This window comes from Magnolia sinica, chromosome 8, assembly GCF_029962835.1.
Source record: "Magnolia sinica isolate HGM2019 chromosome 8, MsV1, whole genome shotgun sequence".
Lineage (NCBI taxonomy): Eukaryota > Viridiplantae > Streptophyta > Magnoliopsida > Magnoliales > Magnoliaceae > Magnolia > Magnolia sinica.
Window position 1 is genome coordinate 65,870,605 of NC_080580.1, and position 26,693 is coordinate 65,897,297.

At 39.4% G+C, this 26,693-nt stretch overlaps 1 protein-coding gene and 1 non-coding gene across 2 annotated transcripts; one reads left to right on the forward strand and one right to left on the reverse strand.

The window, feature by feature from the left end:
* Positions 1-1,227: 1,227 nt before the first annotated feature.
* LOC131254035 (probable N-acetyltransferase HLS1-like) lies at positions 1,228-3,033 on the reverse strand. The gene is made up of 2 exons (XM_058255080.1): positions 2,654-3,033; positions 1,228-2,565 (listed from the first exon to the last, which is right to left on the reverse strand). The coding sequence occupies exons 1-2, from the start codon at positions 2,834-2,836 to the stop codon at positions 1,594-1,596; spliced, it is 1,155 nt and encodes a 384-aa protein (XP_058111063.1). The 5' UTR covers positions 2,837-3,033; the 3' UTR covers positions 1,228-1,593.
* A 22,530-nt stretch (positions 3,034-25,563) lies between these two features.
* LOC131254653 (small nucleolar RNA snoR99) lies at positions 25,564-25,668 on the forward strand. Its single transcript, XR_009175774.1, has one exon. It is a non-coding gene; the product is annotated as a small nucleolar RNA snoR99 (small nucleolar RNA).
* The last annotated feature ends 1,025 nt before the right edge of the window (positions 25,669-26,693 follow it).

The following is a 26,693-nucleotide window of genomic DNA, read 5'->3' on the forward strand; positions in this document are numbered from 1 at the left end:
GGAGGAAACTGTTTTCATTTTTCATGGCCCATCAAAGTTTTAGATCAAAGCAAAACTTGGGTCCAGGGGTTTCACGAGGTGCTGCTTCACATGAACGGTTCAGATTTTGGATCCACACCACGTATGATGGGTTCTCAAAAAAGTTCGTACGTAGTATGTACGAACTGGTTCGCAGGTGAGCGTTTCTATATATATATATATATATATATATATATATATAGAGAGAGAGAGAGAGAGAGAGAGAGAGAGAGAGAGAGAGAGAGAGTCATGCTCCCCTGCGCACCTACACACGTGGACACCTTTGCACACGTGCCATGGGTGTCTAATTTGAACGGTCCATGTGATGCGGAATCCCATGAAACCCCACGTGACAAATTTTCACCCCGATCTAAAATTATGGTGGGCCATAGCAAAGAGAAATGCAAATCAAGGGAGGAAACTATTTTCATTTTCCATGGCCCATCAAAGTTTTAGATCAAAGTAAAACTTGGGCCTGGGGGGTTTCACGAGGTTCTGCTTCACATGAACGGTTCAGATTTTGGATACACATCACGTATGATGAGCTCTAAAAAAAGTTCGTACGTAGTACGTATGAACTGGTTCGCAGGTGAGCGTTTCCATGTGTTTGTGTGTGTGTGTGTGTGTGTGTACACACACACACACATTGTGTACACACACACATTTATGTATGCCGGAGCTTATAAATAAGTTGGATGACAAATAACCATCACTTTGCCCTTATCCTCACCACTCGAGTTTTAAATATGTTGAATTTTAGACTCATGCCTTGAAATGAATTGGAAAAACGAATGGACATTGTAGGTAAGAGACATACACCATGGTGGGCACCGTAGAATTTGCTGAATACACTAGGGTACTGAGTTAGTACGCAATCGACATCCGGCCCAAAAGCATACCGGTCCACTCATTAGATGGGCTACATGTACTGACAAAATGATGATTCATAATTTCAAGGTATGATAGCAGCCTACCCAATGAGTTGATCATTTTGATTTTTGGACTAGAGCATGGTCAAGGTGGCACCCACTAGATGAGTGTCCTTGATACGAAACACATGTTACATTCACACTTGTGCCACAATTGTCTCATCAATCTATTCTTACATGCGAATCCCCTCGAATGAAAACATGAAAATTTATGCAAGAAGCGTGCGAAATTCCTAAGCATTTTGATGTGCAACGAAAATGAGGAAATGGCCCACACCCCTCTTTTATTTCCTTGACTTGCAACCTTTCACTCTCATCCCCTTTGAAGTGGGCACATTGGTGTCGAGAAGGTAGGACATGGTGGGCCGTCCAAAATGCCTGAGATGGGACATGACTAAGTGGCCCATACCCACCAGAAGAGTTCATATCTCTAACGTTTCTTCACTCATTGGCTATTCCACACAGCATCACCGAAACTTAATAGGAAAGCCGACCTACCGCCAATGTGGGCACCTAAATTAGGAAATCGTTGGAGATTTTCACTGTTACATCATTGACAGGAAAGTAATGCGACAAAAGTTCTTGTAGCGAATGGATGATTGATGACGAACAATTCCAGGCCCACTTATGATCTTTTTCTATTATTTTAGACCTCCCTGGGGTCCACAAAAATGGCTCGCGGGTGTGGTCTTTTAGTCCAGTCAAGCAGAGTCTTCTCCTCTTTACTTCTCAGTGATTTTATACACCACAAATCCTCAGGACATGATAGTGATTGCCAGTGAGGTATGTGGTGCCGCAGCGCGTCCCACGGCCCAATCTCTGTAACGATAATCTTACAATCCTTACACATGGTTGCCAGATTATGTACAAATTGGCACAAGGAATGCACAAGCATGCCTGATCGAGGGCCTTCACCATGCACTCCATATAAGAAGTAGAATCCAAATTCATTGAAAACGTCCGGTAGAACAGGTATTCTTAGCCATGGGAAGATTCGGTCGACCAAACTTGAGGCTTTTGCGTATAGAACAGAGCTGAGGGAAGGTTTCCCTACCCTTAGCTTGAAAACGTCCGCTGTATTCCACACGCTTAACATAGCCCAACTGGTTGGTACACAATCATGGTGCTCCCATGACTCGTCAAGTGGATAAGCAACCCATGTACCCAAGCTCAACTTGTTCTTTAGGATCTGATCGATATCTCGCGGGAAGAATTCGGCCGTGCCCATGAATCGACGGTAGAGATGCTCAGCTTGTTCCATCTTGATCTTCGTGATCTTAATCCTGGATGATATGTGGATACTACGTCTGCGGACAGGATTTACTAGTATCATCGGCGTCCGGAACTTGATAAACCCTAACTTGCCAATGAACAGCTTAAGTGAAGCTTCGTTGTCCTTCTCAGTGGCCATATAGGCGTATTCAACATAATTGGAATCAAACCACTGCTCAAGTTGCCGCACCAAGCTCAAACCAATCCCTCTCCTACGATGAAGGGGTGAGACTCTAAGGCCGAGTATGTAGCCAACCTTAGCTTGATCTTTGGGTGGGCCACTTACTGTTGCGATCTTTATCGAACCACGAATGACCCCTACCACCTCATTTTCCAATTCAGCAACCTGGAGTAATCAAAATCAAGAACCAACATTATTACCACAATGAAAGGGAACAAAAGAAGAACAAGACTAGGGGGTGAAGTGGCCGTACCAGCATTTTGTATTGTGGGCTGTTTCGGACCCTACAGATGGGGTCACCCATGGTGTTAGTGAAGAGAAATGAGCTCTCTCTAGGCCCCACTTCACACTTCCTCTCAAGATCTTCCACCTTTGCAGTGTCCCTATGCTTCTCAAAGTTCCTTATCTTAATCTCTCCGTACGCCATTGCAACCATCAAATACCACACTTAAAAAACACCCAACAAAAGGGGCCTCTTGTAATCCTTTTTTGGTGTTGTGGGGTGCAAAAACTCACTCAAACAAGAAAGAGAAGAAGCTAGACATTGAAAGTAGGATGAAAGAGAGAGAGAGATGAACAAAACATTCAAAACATGAAGCTACTACACTCCATGTTCCACAGGGAAGTTCATGAGCTTCCATGGAGTGATATATGTATGCTATATATATGAATTGAAATGTTGCCCACCATCATAATCTTACATGACTTTAACAATAACAATGTTATAGTGGGGTTAACTCTTATATGCACCTTTTCACATTTCTTAAATGGCGGCGACACATCCACGGTCTACATGGCTTAAATGTACGCTGATCCAGACCTTTTAAACCATGATCCCCACTGTGCATGAAGCATGCCCTGAAAACCACACTGATGGGACAATGCTAACCATCAGATATCCAACCATAAAATGGATAGATACAATCTAGCTAATGGTCAACAAGCCAACGATGGATTTAATTTTTTGGTTGGTGGTGTTTTCATCTAAAATAAGGCCCACGATTTGGACCGTTTGGATTGACCTCAGCACATGCCAAGTGTAGCATGTAAGAGCTGCCACCATGCGAAGAAGATAAAATACTATTCTACTTCAATTATAATATGATTAGTATTAAAAACAAAAATGGACAAAATAACCTATAATAGCATACCTCTGTCTGTCCAATGGATGGTTAACCTAACAAAGGCCATCCACGTTAGGCTAACCTCAGGCTCACGCCACGGGACGTGGAGGAGTCTCAAGCCTTGTGTTGTTGGCGAAGTGGGTTTTTGTGTGTCCAGAATATCCAATGGTATGGAGTGTTTAATCCATGAACTTGAGAGAGCTTTATGCTGTCTCAATCCATCCTACTGTGGTCTTTTTTTCTATTTGTATTTGTCTTGGATTCTCCATGTGTGAAAGGCCCATAGGCCTATGTGGTCCTATAGAAACACTTAGTTTCGAAAGTGAATGCCCACTACAATCGTACCTCCCTTTCAATCATAGACTAAAGAAATATACATAAACACATACACAGCCTTGCTTCCCTGTCAGTTTTTCACCATTAGAAAAATGGTGGTGACTCTCCAATTGTACACATGGTGTAATTGAACGGACATCCAGACCATCCAAGTAGTCATTCATAATGGAAAGATTGAACTAAGAAATTACTAACCATCTGATTTTTATTTTTTATTTTTTGAATTTGGACCACACAAGAATTTTTGTGTGACAATCCATTCGATAGCCATTAATTGGATGGTTGCGGTTACCTTATCAGTGTGATATTTAAATATATTCTCCATAAACAACGGGGTCCACTATTTGGATGTTCTAGATAGATGTACATCAATGAACGTTTGAGGAGGATAAATCACTACCACTTGTATAGACTTCTAATTTTGTAAAGGTACTCCAGCGTAGGGGTTTTTGCTTCTTCTTCTTCTTCTTGGTTTTTTTTTTTTTTTTTTTTTTTTAAATTTTAAATTTTAATTCCTTTTTTCCTGGGTCTCCCCCCTCATAGATGCAATGTTTTCTTCCCATTGAGCATATCAATGCACGGAAGTATGTTGTTAAAAATAATAATAATAATAATAAAGCCTTACCTGTTTCTATGAGCATGCTAACCTAGCTCACTAGGTATTTCGCGCACCGAGAGCTACATGGGTGGAACTTTCACGAGATCCACTATGGCAATCGGTTTGCTGTCTTATATTCATGTTGGAACCTAAAATCATGACCATTCAGGACTCATGTTAGCGACCCCTAAGAAAAAGTTGGAATGGGAAGCCCACCATTAGTTTTGTATGGGGCTCCATGTGGTGCTTATATGCCATCCAATCAATTCACCGGACACCGTCAAGACGAAAGAACTACCCACAAATCATAGTATTCCTAAACTCCACTTGGCCGTACCACTTGAATTTAGAAAATTTTCGGTATTATTTAGATGAAACAAAACAATGCTCGTTTCGAGAATAAAAGCGTCTCATATCCAGAGATAAAGGTCGGCTGAGGACGATTGGCAGCACCATCATGTCGGCCCATGAATACTCTCTTTCTCATTCCCTTGCTGTTCAAATTTTCGATGTCCCTTTGGTCTTATCTAGGAAGAAAGAACTAAGATGGTAATTTCGAACCAACCTTGTGATGGGTGGTTCTTGTTGGGGGACCACGGTAGCACACAAAAATGAATCAAGCAAAATATTTCAATCACATAATCAAGTCTAATCACAAACACTTTGATTTAAGGAGGAAAAACCCATGTGGAAAATACACATGGCACCAAGCGATAGTAATACTCTATAAAAGAAGAAAATTACAAAATATAAAGATTACCTGATTCGAAAAAGCTTCAAAACTCTCTTACAAGCCCTTGAAACCCTTTGGAATGAATTAAAAAGCCATGAGATACACCCTATTCCCAATTACACCCATATATATAGCCTCTATGAAAATTACAATCGAAATAGGAAACAAATCCCGCACTAATGCAACTCTGCGTAACTCTTCGCGATCGTTCGATGGCACTTTGATGACATCGACAGACTGTCGATGGCATCAAACATCTTCAATGATTAAACTAAACACCAAAATGTTCCATTGATAAAACATGAATTTTTCGATAGCATCGAGCAGCCTTCGATGCAATCGAAGTCTGCTCGATTGTATTGAGTTGTCATCGACAAACTTGTTGATCTATTGATTTAATACATTAACCAACAATCTCCACAATGTCTTTAATTGCCAATCTTCATAGCTATTTTTTTCCTTATATGTAATTCTATCTTGCATTATAAATCCACAATCGCTTCTCATGCACACTTTGTCTTCCATTTATGCATTCGTTAAGCTCATAGAAGTTGCACAGAACTTGAACTTCTACGTGTGAACCACCTTACTAAGTATGTCCGCGGGATTCACGCTCGTGTGAATTTTCTCTAAAATTACACTTCATTCCTCAAGCACCCATCAGATAAAATAGTAACGAACATCATTGTGTTTAGTACGTGAGTGATAAATAAATTTTTTAGCCATATTGATTATGCTTTTGCGATTACGATTAACTAGCACGGCCTCCTGCTGAAGCCCTAATTGATTTATCATCCTCATCAACCAAACACCTTCTTTGAATGCCTCTGTCACTGCCATATACTCAATTTCAATTGTGAAAAGAGTCACCACAGATTGATTCTTTGACATTCAATTGAACGCTCCACCTGCTAGCACAAATGAATAACCGGAGGCCGACCTTCTAGTATCCACACTGTATACATAATCAAAATCTATATAACCTATAACTTGACCCCTGATTTCTCAAATGATAAGACGCAGTCTTGCGTACTTCAAATGTATCGAAGTAGCTATTTCACTGCATTCCAATGTTGCTTGTCGGGGTTAGACATGTATCTGCTGACAACAACTACTACATGTGAAATGTCTGGTCTAGTACAGACCATGGCAAACATCAAACTGTTAGCCGCATTTGAATAAGGCACACGAGACATACTTTTCTTCTCAGTTTTAGGACACTATTTAGAATAAAGCTTAAAATAAGCTGCATGAGGAACACTGACTGGCTTTACTTTCTCCATCCCATACTTCATCAACACATTATTAAGGTATTCTTTCTGAGATAACCGAAGCCTGATCTTCTTCCTGTCTCTGTGTATATCAATGCTGAGAACCCTCTTTGCAGCCCCCGGATCTTTCATCTCGAATGTCCCTAATAACTGAGTCTTCATTATGTCGATTTCAGACATGCTATGGCTAGCAATCATCATGTATCAACATACAATACCAGGATGATGAATTTTCTATCATTCAGTGTCTTATAATAGACACAATGATCATATTCACTCCTAGTAAAGCTTTGACTCATCATGAAAGAATCAAATATTTTATACGATGGCCTAGGTGAATCTTTCAAGATGTATAATGAACTCTTCAACCTACAAACCTTGTTCTCTATCCCTTTTACTTCGAAGCCTTCTGGTTATTTCATATAGATATTCTCTTCCAATTCCCCATGAAGAAAAACAGTCTTTACATCAATTTGCTCTAACTTGAGATTGTATTGGGCAACCAACGCCAACACGAATATGATAGATATTTGCTTCACCACAGGCACAAAGATCTCAGTGAAGTCGACGCTTTCTCTCTGATCGTAACCCTTCGCTACCAACCTTGACGTGTATCTATCATATTTCTTCTCGAAGGTCCACTTGCACCCAATCAGTTTTCGTCCGATAGGAAGCTTCACTAGTTCCCACATCTCGTTCTTATATAAGGAGTCTATCTCATCATCTATCGCAACTTTTCACTCTTCGTCATCTAACTCATCAAGAGCCTTCTAAAGAGTAGAAGGATTCCTTCGTATTTCTTAACCCTTTAGTGTAGCTTATCTCTCTCAACTGACGGTACATGGGAGTAAGCATTGCAACTAAATGCTCACAGTCCCAAGTAGTTTACCTACAAACCACTCCACACTTCTCTGTAATCTTACAATCAATGGCCGTAGAAGGGAACCGATTCACCAAGTAACAAGCCATGTTAATCACCTCAGTCCACAGGTCCTTGCCCAACTTAGTATTATTAATCATGCATCGGGCCATCTCCTAGAGAGTTTGATTCATCCACTCAGCCACACCGTTCTACTTAGGTGTGTGATGCACTGTGTTTTGCCTCACAATCCCTTCATCTTTTTAGTATTGATTGAATTCCCCTTGCTTTTGTCCTTAGTACCTTCACTTTTCGTCCTATCTATTTTTCCACCATGACCTTCCACTGCTTAAAGTTGGTGAAAACATTGGATTTATTTTTCATAAAATAAGCCCATACATTCTTGGAATAGTTGTCATTGAATGTGATGAATCATGACGACCCTCTACCAGAAACCATAGGTGATGACCCTCATAAATAAGAATGTACGTAATTAAGAACACTCTTATATACATGTTTTCCAAATTTAAATGATAACCTTGAATGTTTATCATATATATAATGTTGACATATATTTAAATCAAAACTTTTTAACATTGGAATTAAACAATGATTAGAAAGTACCTTCATGCCTTACTTGCTCATGTGGCCCAATTATGTATGCCACTTACATGCAGACGTATAATCTACTACATATATTATAACTCAACTTGATGAAGTGCTCCCGATCAATCTGTAAAGATTTTTATTCCGTTGTGCCTTCATGACTATTAGTTCCCCCTTTGAACTTTAAGGACACGATCAAAATCGATGAATTTGCACCCAAGCGCCTCAAGTGCTCCATGAAAGTTTAGACTGCTATAGTAGAAGTATGAAATAGTCTAAGAGTCCTAGAGGGGGGTGAATAAGAATTTTCAAATATTTTACCAATTTAAAAATCCTAATTGCCTAACTTAAACAATTCATCCATTTTAAGCAAGGCAATGTAACTCTAAAGACTGCCAAGCCAATAGAGGTTCCAATCACAGCGACTACTTAAGATATATGAATAAAGCAACTAGCCTATAACATTGTGAACTTGTGTGTGGAATGTGCTACCTATCAATCCTGGCCATTCATCTAATCATGCATATTCAATTAAGCATTTAAACACATAAGCATAATTAAACAAATGTGCAAATATTAATTTCAAACACAAGCATTTATAGTGGTTCGGCTACATTCCTACTCCATTCTCGACAACAGCACTCTCTCCTAGGATTTCACTATGAATAGTTTTAAATCAGTTCACCATTAACCTTTACAACCCTACACAAAGGACTCAACAATTTATGCTCTACACATGATCAAAGGTCCTACACTAAGAACCTACGTTTAAGCCCTATGGCCAAAGTTCCACACAAGGCACCTCTGTTTAGGCCCACCGGCCACGGTCCCACATAAGACACTTATGTTTAGGCCCACCGGCCAAGGTCCCACATAAGGAACCTACATTTAGGCACATAGGCCAAGGTCCCACACAAGGCACATACACGAGTTTGTTTATATCAAAATCTTAGCCTCAATCCTATACGAGGATAGAGACTAACTTGTTGACTCTTAATAATGACACTTGTCAGAATGAGTCCTCTTTCATTTCTTGTCTTGAGTTGCTTGATCTTCACTCTTTTGTGCTTGAATCAACTCCCCAATGCTCCCCCAATCATGTTGCTATAGTTTTCCTGTTGTCAGATTTACGATCAAGTACCTCGCATATAATGTTCTTATTAAGGTAACCAAGATAATGGGGGGGTGTTGAATCTCCTATCAAGGGTTATGAATGGATTTCCTAAGAGATTCAACTGATGGATGCATTAAAGTATAATTAAGACTAAGAGTATACCTCTAGGTTTGGAGTCAATACTCTAGTGAAGGCTTGAGATCATGTTCTTCATTAAATCGAGCTTTGAATGCTCATTGAGAAGATGAATCACAATGAAAAGAACACGAATCTCATATGGATAGAGTCTAGAAAGGCTAGGATAAGCTTGGGTTGCAATAAGGACTTTAAAATGCCTTAATCCATAATTTTCACAAAGTTCTGGGTCTTGTATTTATTAAGAAAAAGTCCCTAGGGATCTATAACAGCTAGTTATCGATACTACCGAGTGGACCTTCAGTGGTACTGAAATGCAGTCGGTAGCACCAAAATATCACTTGGTGGTACCGAATTAGATCTTAAAGTTGCTGAATGATTTTTGTTCCTTTCGTTGGTACTGAACATTATACATTGGTAGGAATCGGTGGTACCGAATTAACTTTGAAGGCTGCTAGATTGTTTTGGGCACTTTCAATGGTACGGAAGGTAACTTCGGTACTACTAAAGGTGTCATTCGGTGGCACCTTCTCCTGTTGAATGTGAAGAGATTTTCCTGTTTCAACTTCTTGTCCTTTAAATCATTCAACAACTTAGAACTTCTTCAAGCCAAGTCTAAAAGGGTAGAAAATATGAACATAGAATGGCTTTAAATAAATCATCTAAGTGGGCTTTCCTATTTGGGTTAGGATCATCTACAGGCAAGATTACGATTGTAGAAGCTTCTCTTTTCTTTGAACTTGTAGCTTGTGCTTCTGCTTTAGTTGGATTGTCGATCTTCTTTTGCCAAGGACCCATCTGATTACATGACACAACTAATCACGTGATTGACAAACATGTGTGCATGGTGAGTACACTAACACTCCAAGAGATATCAAGCTCTTCCTCATATCAAGAACATGTCTCACCTCAGTTAAGGCATATACTAATCCAACACTCACCACATTACAAGCATTATCATTATCCATAAATACTTGGCTACCACCGCACTCTCTGTAACTGGTGAACTAACTCCGATGAGGAGACATGTAATATGATGCCCTAGTATCTAAAATCCACTCGTCCCTACGATCATTGTGTAAGTGTCTGACCATAGACACTGATAACACATCATAATTGCTCATACCTTCATCAGATTCTATAGTATTAGCCTCCTGTGCCCAGATATTCCACAATTCTAGTACTTCAACTTACCTTTGCCATTGCCCTTGGATTTGGACCTCAATTGAGAAAACCCATTTTCTCTCTCAAAATTCTGCCACCTCGTAACCAATGCATCAATAGAGGCCCTCACATCAACATTTTTCTCTCTCATCATCTTTCCTTAAAGGGTTAAGATAATGGTATCAACGTTAATGGTCGATCTACCTATGCACAATGAGTCCTTGAATGACTCATACGAAGCCGAGAGAGAATTTGATAGGATGTATGCATGATCCTCATCTTTCATCATTTCTTTCACATCCAGCAATTTACAAATGATCATGTTAAAGTTACTAATATGAACCTTAACATTAGCCCCATCCACGGATGAAGTCCTCTATAATGTCATGAGAGAGAAAATTGTAGCAAGTACATGGGAAAAATTAGAGGACATCTACGCGAAGAAATCTCTTGAGAATCTCACATTCTTATCCAACTTGTTCTATGCTTCATCTGTCATAGATTTCAGTCGCTTATTAAGGAGTGCATCATCCAATCCTTACTGAACTAGGAGATCGATCATCTTGACCTTCTAAAGTTCAAAATTATTTTTGTCAAAATATTTCTCAACATCGAACTTATGATTAGAAGCCATTGTTACCATGCTTTCATATTCAATCTGCGCTCTAACATTTTGCTCTGATACCACTTGTTGGGGGACCATAGAAGGACACAGAGATGAATTAAGCAAAGTATTTTAATTGCATAATCAATCCCAATAAAAAACACACTGATTTAATGTCAAAAAACCCTTGTGGAAAAAAACCATGGCACCAAGAAATAGTGATGAACTATGAAAGCAGAAAGTTATAAGAGATAGAGATTACTCGATTCGATCAAGCCTCAAATGTCCATTCAGTCGTTTCTAGTTGTTAGATTGGAAGATCTAATCATTGTATCATCATGGCCGATCTGTTTTCGGACCTTTGTGGCTTTTAAGGCTGCTAGCCATTTTCAGAAATGGTTAGCCATTTTCAGAAATGGTTGACCATTTCAGATTAATAATCTGATCATTCTCAGTCGCTTATAAAGCCCTGGCTCATTTCAAACCCATCTCACCTATGCTCATACTAGACCACTTGCAACATGATCGCACAGTCTCGCGACGGTTCACGTAAGGTCATGAGGGAATGACCACTATGCGACACGATGCACATGTACAAAGTGCATCAACTAGTGCTACTACAACCACATTGCCCACACCCTCGCCTGTGCGTGTATGCGAACACGCAACCCGAGTGTCTTAACCTCCAAAGCTCTAAGTAGGAATACTACACACACCACCACATATAAACCCCAAATCTTCTCCCATCATTTCTTATGTGGGACAAAACACACCGCACTTTTTCATTTGAAATTTCCAAAATCATTTTGGCGGTAAAATGAAAATCCCAAAATATTTTGAATATTTGATTTTTACAAAAAACCACAAATTTCAATAGACGGCCTAATGCATAAGTGCTTATTATTGCAAAATATATCTTAAGGCTCTTTCTTGGTTGTATTCCTTGTGTTTTTGGCTAGTTCGCAAAGGGTTGTGCGAGCCTAGTAGGAGTGGTGTTAGGTGCAGTGGGTGGCTACTTGTGGTGCCTGCTAAGTGTGTGAATGGCCCATGCTGAGCACTTATCCCGACAAAGGCTCAGCCAACATGGCCCTGTCCTTTGGATGTTGGCAATGGTTTTGGGAACTTGAGTTGTTTTCTTAGGAGGTAAGGGTTTCTTCAATGGTGGATCTTGCAAGATCTAGAGTTCCTTTGGGTGTTGTTTTCCATCTTCTCCAACCATTTTATCGGTATTGTAAATTTCAGAGCTTGTTTGTAAGGCGAGGGCTTTTTATTTATTTATTTTTTCCTGCAATCTCTGGTTTGGATCTAAAAGTTGATTTTCATATGAATAAAATTATAGGTGATGTGCTCCCACCTTTCTCCATTATTAATAAATAAATAAAAAGGAATAATTTTGTAGGTAGTGCACTTGATTGTTGAATTAATGTTATTTTGGGATCAAAGCTACACAAGGGCAGATTTTAGGCATATTGAGTTGTTTCTACAAGTAAGAGAAAGTGATCTTAGTAGGTACCTACCAAGGTTTCCACAATTTATAAGGTGAGAGAGATCGGAGTTAGGCATACACACAAAAGCAATACTTGAAGTGTGATCATTAGAGGTTTGCTACAATACATCCTATAGTATTAAGCGACCAAATGTTGAATTTTCGGTCATGTTGCAATGATCTTAAACAATTTCACGATTCATCTTAACATGGATGGGTGGAACTAAAACTAAATGTATAGGAGTGGAAGAATTTTTAATGGCACTACAAACACCTCACCCAGAGCTAGATTAAACTACTCTTTAGGCTTTAACTAGGCTTTAATAAAATATTCTCCAAGCAATTGAAGAACCATTGAAATACCCAAACCAGTTTGTTTCGACAAGAAACGAAATGCATCATATTTAAGGGATTTTAATTCAATGACAACAAAGAAAGAATAAGAGAACAATTATCACAAGATGTTTATTTAGTTGAGTTCATTTACATCCTCGCATATCCCTTGATTCTGAGACAGATTATAATGAACAAGCACAATGAATGGAAGAGAAGATAGTTTAGTAGCAATTTTTGTAGCATTTCAACGCTTTTGATGTTCACTGCAAAGGCAAATGGGTTATGTGAACTCAAAGCTCTTGATTCTGAGTTGTGCGGGTGCACAATTGAGAAAATGCTTGTGGGCCACACAGTGCTCCATCAAAAGGATTGTGCGCTCCCATCTGTTGTGCACCCAACAATTGAGGAATTTCTATCTCCTCTGTGGGCTTCTTGAGATTCTTTGACTCCTATCTTCTCTCACTTCTCCTTCTTACTTCTCTCTCTCACTACCCTCTCCAAATGGAGGTAAGAGAGAGGTATTTATAGACATTCAGTAGGTGTGGAGGTCATCTGTCTGAAGATGAAAGTGCACAAGCTTAGACAGGGAATGTGGAGTGCACAAGGCTTACTTTAGGACAAAGTCCATGAAAAATAATACAAGAGGCCTACATTAGGACAAATTTCCATAGATAATGACACAAAAGGCAGGTTTAACACAAAGGAGAGAGAGAGAGAGAAGTAGTGCATGGGGCTTTCATCAAGACAACAAAAGCCTTACCTTAAGACAAAGGAGAGATAGAAGTGGCGCATGGGGCTTCATCAAGACAAGAAAAGCCTTGCCTTAAGACAGAGGAGAGAGAGAATTGGCACATGGGGCTTCCATTAAGATAAGAAAAGCCTTGGCTTAAGACAAAAGAGAGAGAGAAGTGGCATATGGGGCTTCCATCAAGACAAGAAAAGTCTTGCTTTAAGACAAAGGAGAGAGAGAAGTGGCACATGTGGCTTCCATCAAGACAAGAAAAGCCTTGTCTTAAGACAAAGGAGAGAGAGAGAGAGAGAGAGAGAGAGAGAGAGAGAAGTGGTGTACTGGGCTTTCAAAGTGGTATTGCACCGGTGGTGTAAAAGGCTGGGTTTTGCGCAGATGGCGAGAAAGGACTTCCCTTTGCGCGGATGGTGCAAAAGGTTTTCCCTAAAGGGGATTTGCACAGATGGTGCAAAAAGATTTCCCTCTCTCTTCCTTTCTTCTTTTCACCTCTTGTCTTCCTCCCTTCTTGTCTTCCAACCCCCTTAAATGAGGTATGGGGAGGGGTATTTATAGACTTTCCTTCCTTATATAGTGGTGATCACCACCACTTCTTTCTTCATATAACTTCCACCACACAAGGCACATACACGAGTTTGTTTATATCAAAGTCTTAGCCTCAATCCTACACGAGGATAGAGACTAACTTGTGGACTCTTAATAATGACACTTGTTAGAATGAGTCCTCTTTCATTACTTGTCTTGGGTTGCTTGATCTTCGCTCTTTCATGCTTGAATCGGCTTCCCGATGCTCCCCCGATCATGTTGCTATGGTTTTCCTGTTGTCAGATTCACGATCAAGTACCTTGCATATAATGTTCTTATTAAGGTAACCAAGGTAATGGGAGGGTGTTGAATCTCCTATTAAGGGTTATGAATGGTTTCCTAAGAGATTCAACTAATGGATGCATTAGAGTATAATTAAGACTAAGGATATACCTATAGGTTTGGTGTCAATACTCTAGTGAAGGCTTAAGATCATGTTCTTCATTAAATCGAGCTTTAAATGCTCATTGAGATTATGAATCACAATGAAAAGAACATGAATCTCATATGGATAGAGTCTAGGAAGGCTAGGATAAGCTTGGGTTGCAATAAGGACTCTAAAATGCCTTAATCCATAATTTTCAAAAAGTTTTAGGTCTTGTATTTATTAAGAAAAAGTCCCTAGGGATCTATAACAGCTAGTTATCGATACTACCGAGTGGACCTTCAGTGGTACTGAAATGCAGTCGGTAGCACCGAAATATCACTTGGTGTACCAAATTAGATCCTGAGTTGCTGGATGATTTTTGTTCCTTTCGTTAGTACTGAACATTGTACATTGGTAGGAATCGGTGGTACCGAAATTCCAATCGGTGGTACCGAATTAACTTTGAAGGCTGCTGGATTGTTTTGGGCACTTTCAGTGGTACTAAAGTTAACTTTGATACTACCAAAGGTGTCATTCGGTGGCTCCTTCTCCTGTTGAATGTGGAGAGATTTTCCTATTTTAACTTCTTGTCCTTTAAATCATTCAACAACTTGGAACTTCTTGAAGCTAAGTCTAAAAGGGTAGAAAATATGAACTTAAAATGGCTTTGAATAAATGATCTAAGTGGGCTTTTTGATTTGCGTTAGGATCACCTATAGGCAAGATTAAGATCACAAAAGCTTCTCTTTTCTTTGAACTTGTAGCTTGTGCTTCTACTGTAGTTGGATTCTCGATCTTCTTTTGCCAAGGACCCATCTGATTACATGACACAACTAATCATGTGATTGACAAACATGTGTGCATGTTGAGTATACTAACACTCTAAGAGATATCAAGCTCTTCCTCATATAAGGAACATGTCTTGCCTCAGTTAAGGTATGTACCAATCCAACACTCACCACATTACAAGCATTATCATTGTCCATAAATACTTGGCCACCACCGCATTCTTTGTAACTGGTGAACTAACTCCGATGAGGAGACATGTGATATGATGCCCTAGTATCTAAAATCCACTTGTCCCTATGATCATCGTGTGAGTGTCTGACCATAGACACTGATAACACATCATAATCGCTAATACCTTCATCAGATTCTATAGTATTGGCCTCCTGTGCCCAGACATTCCACAGTTCTAGTTCTTCAACTTACCTTTGCCATTGCCCTTGGATTTGGACCTCGATTGAGAAAACCCATTTTCTCTCTCAAAATTCTGCCACCTCGTAACCAATGCATCAGTAGAGGCCCCCACATCAACATTTTTCTCTCTCATCGTCTTTCCTTAAAGGGTTAAGATAACGGTATCGACGTTAATGGTCAATCTACCTATGCACAATGAGTCCTTGAATGACTCATACGAAGCCGGGAGAGAATTTGATAGGATGTATGCATGATCCTCATCTTTCATCATTTCTTCCACATCCAGCAATTTACAAATGATCATATTAAGGTTACTAATATGAACCTTAACATTAGCCCCATCCACGGATGAAGTCCTCTATAATGTCATGAGAGAGAAAATTGTAGCAAGTACATGGGAAAAATTAGAGGACATCTACGCGAAGAAATCTCTTGAGAATCTCACATTCTTATCCAACTTGTTCTATTCTTCATCCGTCATAGATTTCGGTCACTTATTAAGGAGTGCATCATCTAATCCTAACTGAACTAGGAGATCGGTCATCTTGACCTTCTAAAGTTCAAAATTATTTTTGTCAAAATATTTCTCAACATCGAACTTAGGATTAGAAGCCATTGATACCATGCTTTCATATTCAATCTGCGCGCTAACATTTTGCTCTGATACCACTTGTCGGGGGACCGTAGAAGGACACAGAGATGAATCAAGCAAAGTATTTTAATCACACAATCAATCCCAATAAAAAGCATACTGATTTAAAGTGAAAAAACCCTCGTGGAAATTAAGGAGTGCATCATCCAATCCTTACTGAACTAGGAGATCAGTCATCTTGACCTTCTAAAGTTCAAAATTATTTTTGTCAAAATATTTCTCAACATCGAACTTATGATTAGTAGCTATTGATACCATGCTTTCATATTCAATCTGCGCTCTAACATTTTGCCCTAATACCACTTGTCGGGGGACTGTAGAAGGATACAGAGATGAATTAAGTAAACTATTTTAATCACACAATCAATCCCAATAAAAAGCATACTGATTTAAAGTGAAAAAACCCTCGTGGAAAAAAAAACCATGGCATCAAGTGACAATAATGAACTATGAAAGCAAAAAATTATAAGAGATAGAGATTACTCGATTCGAAAATGCCTCGAATCTCCATTACAAGCCCTTGAAATCCTTTGGTACCAATTAGAAAGCCCTGAGATAGACCTTATTCCTGATATATATATATATATAGACACACATACACACACAAACACTATGTGAATCACAATCCAAATAGGAATCAAATCCCACACTTATGCAACTCTGCATAACTCTGCACGGTCATTTGATGACAGTTCAATGGCATCGACAGACTATTGATTTACAAATTTAAGACATCAATCAATAGTTCAAACTTACTGTAAGTTGATCATCTAAAGTAGCCCGTTTCCCAGGGTTGCTAGGGGTGTTAGTAGAGATTCTTGTGGTAGGATACTTTTTGTCGGCAACAATCAATATACGGTGGTGACTAATAATGTAGTGGAAGGTAGAGCCCTAGTCAATGGGATTTCAAGATGCTTGGATTTTGGGTGCTTTAACCTTGAAAATGAAAGCAGCTAGAAACTTGTTATGACTGTATGAATTAGGATGCAATGTCCCATGAACAATTTGGTATTGGTGGGTGGCTGTAAAATTAAATCTCAATTTTGTTAACTTCAAGGAAAACTCAATGGTGGATGGTCATGCTTGCCTGGGGAGCTTGTGTAATATAAACAGTGGTGTAATTTGGAAAACCATTCATGCTTGAATCGTATGGATCCATTGTATTAAATAGATGTAGTTGGTTACAACATGATAACAAAGAAATAACAAGATAACAAGGATGTTTGAAATATTGTAATCCTATATTTGAAAAATTGCAACCGTCTCTTTGTTGGGAGATAATCATGAAGATACGTTCACAATAGAAGTAGTCTTCTTTTTATGAGAAAATAGGATTTTCCCCAGGATATTAGAAGTTGCTTCATAATAGATAATCTGGAATAGTTCTAACTAGGCGTGGCTGATGGTTGTGTTGGGCTTTGGTCAAATTTCAATCTATGCTCCTTACCAGCTGCGGTTGATCTTCAAGCTATGGTTATGATTAGTTTAGTAATCATGGATGAAATTGATTCATTTGCTTTAGAGGGGTAATGGAGAAGTTGTTGGAAATACCAAAAAAATAAAATAAAATAAAATTAATTATTTTCGTTTCACTAGGCTGAATCATGTAAAATATACGCTATCCTTTAAACGTGATTCGCCCCCTTAGCTATGGGTTACAGGCGAATTGCTTCCAAGATAGGACAAGCTTGTTTGGATCCTACGTTCAACAATCATGAAGGGTCCACCTAGGAACAATTCAATGCAGCAGATCTTCTGGCATAATCAAACAGAGGATGTGTTAACTGTATTCTAAAATGGAGATGAAATCTGAAGGATCTGATGGATGAGGAGAGATGTGAGTTTGAAATGATGGAATTTGGACAAGAATGGTCCAGTTTATATAGGCACCAGGGAGTGGATTGTTGTTAGGTGGCCATCAATGGTTCAGAACGTTTGAAAAATGTTTCTGACCCTTGATCATTAATTTCAGTCGTTTCTGGTTGTTAGATTAGAAGATCTAATCATTGTATCATAATGGCCCGTCTGTTTTCGGATCGTTGTGGCTTTTAAGGCTGCTAGCCATTTTCAGAAATGGTTGACCGTTTCGGATTAATAATCTGATCATTCTCAGTCGCTTATAAAGCCCTGGCTCATTTCAAACCCATCTCACCTAGGCTCATACTAGACCACTCGCACCATGATCACACCGTCTCGCGACGATTCATGTAAGGTCATGAGGGAATGACCACTATACGACACGATGCGCACGTGCAAAGTCCGCCAACTAGCGCTACTACAACCACATTGCCCACACCCTCACCTATGCGTGTATGCGAACATGCAACTCGAGTCTCTTAACCTCCAAAGCTCCAAGTAGGAATACTACACACACCACCACATATAAACTCCAAATCTTCTCCCATCATTTCTGTTGTGGGACAAAACACACCACACTTTTTCATTTGAAATTTACAAAATCGTTTTGGCGATAAAATGAAAATCCCAAAATATTTTGAATATTTGATTTTTATAAAAAACCACAAATTTCAATAGACGGCTTAATGCATCAGTGCTTATTGTTGCAAAAGGTATCTTAAGGCTCTTTCATGGTTGTATTCCTTGTGTTTTTACTTGGTTTGCAAGGGGCTATGCGAGGCTAGTAGGAGTGGTGTTAGGTGCAGTGGGTGACTGCTTGTGGTGCCTGCTGAGTGTGTGAATGGCCCATGTGGAGCGCTTATCCTGGCAAAGGCTCAGCTAACATGGCACTGTCCTTTGGATGTTGGTAATGGTTTTGGGAACTTGAGTTGTTTTCTTAGGGGGTAAGGGTATCTTCAATGGTGGATCTTGCAAGATCTAGAGTTTCCTTTGGGTGTTGTTTTCCATCTTCTCCAACCATTTTATCGGTATTGTAAATTTCAGAGCTTGTTTGTAAGGCGAGGGCTTTTTATTTATTTATTTTTGCTTGCAATCTCTGGTTTGGATGTGAAAGTTGATTTTCATATAAATAAAACTATAGGTGATGTGCTCCCACCTTTCTCCATTATTAATAAACAAATAAAAGAGGAATAATTTTGTAGGTAGTGCACTTAATTGTTGAATTAATGTTATTTTGGGATCACAGCTACATAAAGGCAAAATTTAGGCATATTGAGTTGTTTCTACAAGTTAGAGAAAGTGATCTTAGTAGGTACCTACCAAGGTTTCCACTATTTATATGGTGAGAGAGATCGGAGTTAGGCATACACACAAAAGCAATGCTTGAAGTGTGATCATTAGAGGTTTGTTACAATACATCCTATAGTATTAAACGACCAAATGTTGAATTTTCGGTCATGTTGCAATGATCTTAAACAATTTCACAATTCATCTCAACATAGATGGGTGGAACTAAAACTAAATATATCGGAGTGGAAGAATTTTTAATGGCACTGCAAACACCTCACCCAGAGCTAGATTAAACTACTCTTCAAGCTTTAACTAGGCTTTAATAAAATATTCTCCAAACAATTGAAGAACCATTGAAATACCCAAACCAGTTTGTTTCGACAAGAAACAAAATGCATCATATTTAGGGGATTTTATTCAATGATAACAAAGAAAGAGTGAGAGAACAATGATCACAAGATGTTTTATTTAGTCTGAGTTCATTTACATCCTTGCATATCCCTTGATTCTGAGATAGATTACATTGAACAAGCATAATGAAAGGAAGAGAAGGTAGTTTAATAGCAATTTTAGTAGCATTTCAACGCTTTTGATGTTCACTACAAAGGCAAATGGGTTATGTGAACTCAAAGCTCTTGATTCTGAGTTGTGCGGGTGCACAATTGAGAAAACCTGTGTGGGCCACATAGTGCTCCATCAGAAGGATTGTGCGCTCCCATCTATTGTGCACCCAACAATTGAGGAATTTCTATCTACTCTATGGGCTTCTTGAGATTCTCTGACTCCTATCTTCTCTCACTTCTCCTTCTTGCTTCTCTCTCTCATTACCCTCTCCAAATGGAGGTAAGAGAGAGGTATTTATAGACATTCAACAGGTGTGGAGGTCATCTGTCTGAAGATGAAAGTGCACAAGCTTAGATAGGGAATGTGGAGTGCACAAGGCTTACTTTAAGATAAAGTCCAAGAAAAATAATACAAGAGGCTTGCATTAGGACAAGTTTCCATGGATAATGACACAAAAGGCAAGCTTAAGATAAAGGGGAGAGAGAGAGAAGTGGTGCATGGGGCTTTCATCAAGACAAGAAAAGCCTTGCCTTAAGACAAAGGAGAGAGAGAAGTGGCGCATGGGGCTTTGTCAAGACAAGAAAAGCCTTGCCTTAAGATAAAGGAGAGAGAGAATTGGCACATGGGCCTTCCATTAAGACAAGAAAAGCCTTGACTTAAGACAAAGGAGAGAGAGAAGTGGCGCATGGGGCTTCCATCAAGACAAGAAAAGCCTTGCTTTAAGACAAAGGAGAGAGAGAAGTGACGCATGTGGTTTCCATCAAGACAAGAAAAGCCTTGCCTTAAGACAAAGGAGTGAGAGAGAGAGAGAGAGAAGCAGTGCATAGGGCTTTCAAAGTGTACTGCGCGGGTGGTGCAAAAGGCTGGGTTTTGCACAGATGACGCAAAAGGACTTCCCAAAAGGAGTTTGCGTGGATGGTGCAAAAGGTTTTCCCCAAAGGGGGTTTGTACAGATGGCGCAAAAGGATTTCCCTCTCTCTTCCTTTCTTCTTTTCACTTCTTGTCTTTCTCCCTTCTTGTGTTCTAACCCCCTTAAATGAGGCATTGTAATGCCCTGAAATTTGGGGGTCGAACATAACTCAGCTCCCGAGTTCCAAAACATCACTTATGCAACATATTTAATGATGGTTGTATGTTGTCTGTATTAGTGCATAAAACATGGAATAGATTAAGCCAAAACACAGATATAATTCAGGGATAAGTGAATAAAGTAAGCGAAAGACTTATAGAAATATATGTGTACAAGTGTAAATCCCTGAAGTACATTCACCAACCAGGTCATGATGAAAGTGTTATTATCAAAATTACAAGTATCATGATTACATCATTTAAATCCCAAAAATAATTCCCAGAGTCCCACGCATCAGAACAAGCTCGTTAGAACCCGTCTAAAAACGGCATATAAGAGAAAGCAGCCTCATCATCATCCATCTCCCGCTCTGCCTCAGAAGCCGCATCCACATCTGTAACATCAGAACCTAAGACAGAGTCTGGTGGGTGTTTAACACCGCCCCAGAACGTGGGAGTGAGTGATCCACTCAGTGGAACAATAAGGCACTGGTTAACATGTTATCAGTTCAATCAAGTAGTAATGATAAAGTAGAAAATTAAATAAATCCTAAGTACTCTTGTTAATGCAAGGATGTATGCAAAATGATGTGTGCCCTCACGCGTACACCCTCAGCGTCTTCATCTTACGTTATGCATGACACCACCTCAAAGTGTGCCACATCTACAAAGCACATGCAAATGCGGTGCATGAATATGATTACCAAGTTGTTATTAGTCCTTTTCATACAGCAGGATTGGGAAGCTAAAGTACCTTCCTCATATCACAATCCAAACAGTGATCCATTCTAGGGTCGTCAATCCTAGACATCTCATACGATCATATGGTTTCAGGTCGTAGCAAAGGGCTCGTCTCCAATCAATGCACGCCTTTCATACCTTCGTTACTACACCAAGGCTCGTCACCTCAATGCGGTATCCAGGCATGCTCGAGGTCACTACAAAGGGCTCGTCACCAATCAATGTAGGCCGATAGCACGAATATAGTGTCCCATACCACCATAATCGGCTCACGAGTTTAGTTGCTCACTGGTCACTACGGGGAAGCTTGTCACCCCAGCGTAGGCCGACAGCTCAACCACGGTGTCCCATACCACCATGTCCGGCTCATGAGTCTTAGCGGATCAAGGTACCATGGTTAATAGGATTTCATCGGTAAGTCCGGTACCGTAGATTCAAGCAGTAGCGTCCATACATGGTGAACATACATCGGACAATCGGGTTACTTGACGAACTCGACTAGCATGAGTGCACGTTGGGTTGAGCGATATAGAGTGCGCAAACACTCCGTGTGGCCAAACTACTGTCGACAACTCTAATACGACTCGGGTTCGTCTAATACGTCCTACGTGGCGAAAGCAACCTCAGCCACGAACTTAAGGCCGATTACTAATTTCCTGGACTAATGCATAGTCCCACACACATTCCACTATAACAGATATTCGTATTGAATGTAGAACAGTAAAGGAACAACAACTCAAATCATGTGATACACAAGCATGTGAAGAAATATCAACTTAACATAAATGTAAGTATAAGTAACACTTGAATTTAAACAACAAGGAATGTAACTAGCAAGAAGGAAATCACACACACTAGTGGGAGAGTTGAGAATCGCTTCTCAATGCCCATACTAGGTTGAAACATCACACTTTAGATCAGTCAGACATTTCTATAAACACTTAGAATACATGAAACAACACACATGACGTATGTTGAGAAACAAGCATTTGGACAATTCCTTTTACCAAGGAGTTGTCATACACAGATCTAGCACACATACATGACAAATAATCATGGCAAACACAAGTGCATATTTTATACGTATACAGTACTTTATACATACACATAGAATACACAAATCTCAATATAACACATGTATATCAGGAACGCAACATAACCACAACATTTGGCATGTGAAATCTCATCCATAACAAGAATAAATCATTAACTGGCATTGAAAGCCTTGAGAACCATAACCTATACACTTAAAGTCCGCACCTTAAGCCAGAAAAGAAACACTGAATTGATTTATACGAGTTGTCTTCGTCAACGGCGATAGAATACCCTAAAACAAGGATAAAAATGAGATACAACAACACCAAGACTAATTGATACAATGGTCACAATACCACGAAAGGTCAGACTTAAGCTCACTGACCATGGATCTAGGTCAGGCTGAGTTTTCATACCGACCGGCTCTTCAGATCAGCCATGGCGGACCACACTCAATTCAACGGTCACAGAATCTCGATCAGGTCCACAAGCACAAGGATATGCATGGGCCATCTTCCCCGATCAGAGCTGGCATGGGTCAAAATCCAACCGTCAGATAGCTTAAAATCATCACGCAAGCGACACGACTCAGATTTCATAAAAGCTTATTAAATTTCCAACCGTTCTCACACTCTCTACTCCAAACTCAATCAAATCGACCCAGAACATCACATGGACTTGATTTTCGAGGTGATGGTCAAGCCCAACATGGTGACTGCAACAGCCTAAGATCATCACTATCGGACTTTCGACGCGCGGTCCAGGTCCGATCCAGAACTTTAAAAAATTCTCCAGAATAACTGGATTTAGCGATGGATCCCAGATTTCAGAGTAACATAGCGCTAACTAATCTACAGGTTTTGAGTCATGCAGATCAAATTTAAAGTGATTGATGCGAATTTCACAAGCAATCGAGTATAACACTAATTACCCCAAAAACAACTACTTAAGGAAAGATTAGCACAAAAATTCCAAGGTCGTTACAGGCATGGGGAGGGGTATTTATAGACTTCCTTTCCTTATATAGTGGTGATCACCACCACTTCTTTCTTCATATAACTTCCACCCTCATTCCTTACACAGTGGTGTTCAACCACATTGCCTTAAATAGTGGTGTACATTCCTTTCTAAGTCAAGAACCATACTTTCTCCCATCATACATGGCAACGCCCATCCACTCCTTTTTACAAAAATAACCCCATTCACTCATTTTTACCAAAATAACCCCATTCACTCCTTTTTACCAAAATAACCCCATTCACTCTTCTATTCAAAACATGAAGCGTACAACCTCTTCTAACATGGAGCGACGCTTCAGAAAGCTCCTATACTACTATATATTTTTTTGTGCCTCAACAGATGCCCCCTCGGTCCTTCTTTGATTGATTCATGAAATCATATGAAGGATCGTTCTTCTTCCAACCGAAGAACCCACTACCAAAAAATCAAGCAAAGGCTATGGACTTTGAAAGCTTCTAGCCACGGATTAAATCCGTAGCAATTATACTATGGATTAAATCCGTAGCTAAAGCCTAATTGATTTGTAGCTAAAACGTACCTCCTCACCTAAACCTTATTAAACATAGATGATGCTTAAGGGGTTCCATGGGGTCCATTGGAATATATGTGTTTGATCTAAGCCACCCATCAATTCTGATATATAATTTTAGTGGATGAGCTCAAAAATTATGTAGATTAAATGTTTAAGTGGACCACACCATAAGAAATAATAAAAATTAAATTTCTATTATTAATATGTTGTGTGGTCTCCTTACAGATTCGATCTAACTCATTTTTTGTATCAACACTTAAAATAATAATTTAAAATTAATGGATGGAGTGGATATATAAAATACATCACAGTAGGCCCCACGGTCCTAAAACCCAACGTCCTAAAGGGGTCGTCCGTCACGCACCCCTCCAAAAACCAATGTGCCCTCCCAAAACCAAAACCCATCCATCTGTCCTTTTCTCCCACGTACAGCAGACGAAAACCCATCTCTCAATCTCTCTCTCCATCTCTCTCTTGCACTCAGCCTCTCTCTTTCCCTTGCCCTCTCTCAATCTCCTGCTCTCCCTCACCTTCTCTCCTTGTCTCTTGGCCACATTCCCCTCTCTCTGTTTTCAAAACCCCCTTTCGCCGCAAGAAGGAGAAGAAAAAGGAGAAGGAGAAGAAGAAGCACAGTTTGTTTCTCTCTCTCTCTCTCTCTCTATTTCTGAAATTTGTTGCGTTTAGATGCTCAATCCTTTAATCCCTATGATTCCCTATGAATGGAAACTGATCATGTCGCCTTGAATCCTTCAATCCCTATGCATTCTTTCAATCCTTCAATCCGCATTCCCCTCTATTTCTGAAATCTAAAAATGCTTTGTGGGCTCTACCATAATATGTGTATGCGGGCCATTCATTTTTTCCAACTCATTTTAGGGACAAATCTTAGGTGGACCACACCATAGGAAAATGTGGTGATTGAACGCCTGCCATTAAATACTTCCTAAATTCATAAGAATCCCTCGTTTTGTGATTTTTAAATTTTTTTAAAGGTGTGTTTTTAGATCTGTTGTCATATACACAATAGCGTTTGTGTATGTGCTTGTTTACTTTTTTTACATCATGGGTTATTCTATAGACGGGTAGTTGGGTGTATGTAGTATTGGGATTAAAATGTCCGCCCCATTGGCTGATATGTTGTGTGCCTCATGGGATGAACATGTCCCTTACATAGGACTCCCATCTGATTCACTTTGTTAGCTAATTTCTATCTGGTATTTAGTTAATCATAAATGATGGGATGTTTCATTTTCTATTTTGTTTGTTTAACTGATACTCTGGTAATGCATTCTTGATACACAGGCACATTGAATGAATTGTGGAGTTGTGAGTCAGTTCTATTGAACATTTCTAGCTCGTTTTCATCTACTATAGTTTTTCGGGTGTTTTTCATTTTTGACCATCCAATACTGTCCCTCCTATCCAATGATTAGGTACCCAAATAAGAATGATTGTTGTTCATGACGGATCTAGATTGGCACATGGATCATCTACCACCCTCTGCCAGAGTATCAAAGTTTTCTCTTTGGGTTGTTTTACATGCTGTCCATGTGCGTTTGATCTGATAATCCAATAAACTCTGATCAAAACAGAGGAAAAATGCTTGTGGATGTGTGAGATTCGTTTAACCCACATGGTGATTGTGTGAGATTCAGTTCAATTTACATTGAAATTCAGAATGGAAATGTCCCAGTGAAGGGATGAATAACCTACTACAAGATTGGTTTGCTTTAGGTTCCCTCACTGATTATAAAAATATCTATCAAAAATCAGGTTCCCTCATTATGAAAAAATCTAGCTTTCTTCTCCAATTTAGCCCATTGGAGGTGGTTACTTCTATTTATAGTCATGTTAGAACTATTCGAAGCCCGGGCCAAATTGTTTATGGCTGTTTGAATTCTGAAGGAAACAAAGGAACCATGTAATCTGAAAAATCTTGGCATGGCATTCCTTAGTAAATCATTACAAATGAGCAGCTTTTTTCAACATGTCTCTAGTTGTTTGCATTGCAGGATTAAAGTCAACCTTGGGAGGTACTTCCATCTGTAGCGAGGTCTATTGTTTATGGTGTGGTCTGCACCCTTAAAAATTATGGTGAAACAAACCATGCTAACCATGAAAACTTGTTTGATTGGTTCCAAGTGTAGTTGACTATAAATGAGTAGTAATTATTTACATTTTCATTATGCATGAATTAAATTAATTTGCATTATGGCATGTTATATAAGTTTTGGATTTAAAAAAAAGGTCCAGTGCAATGTTTATTTGCTA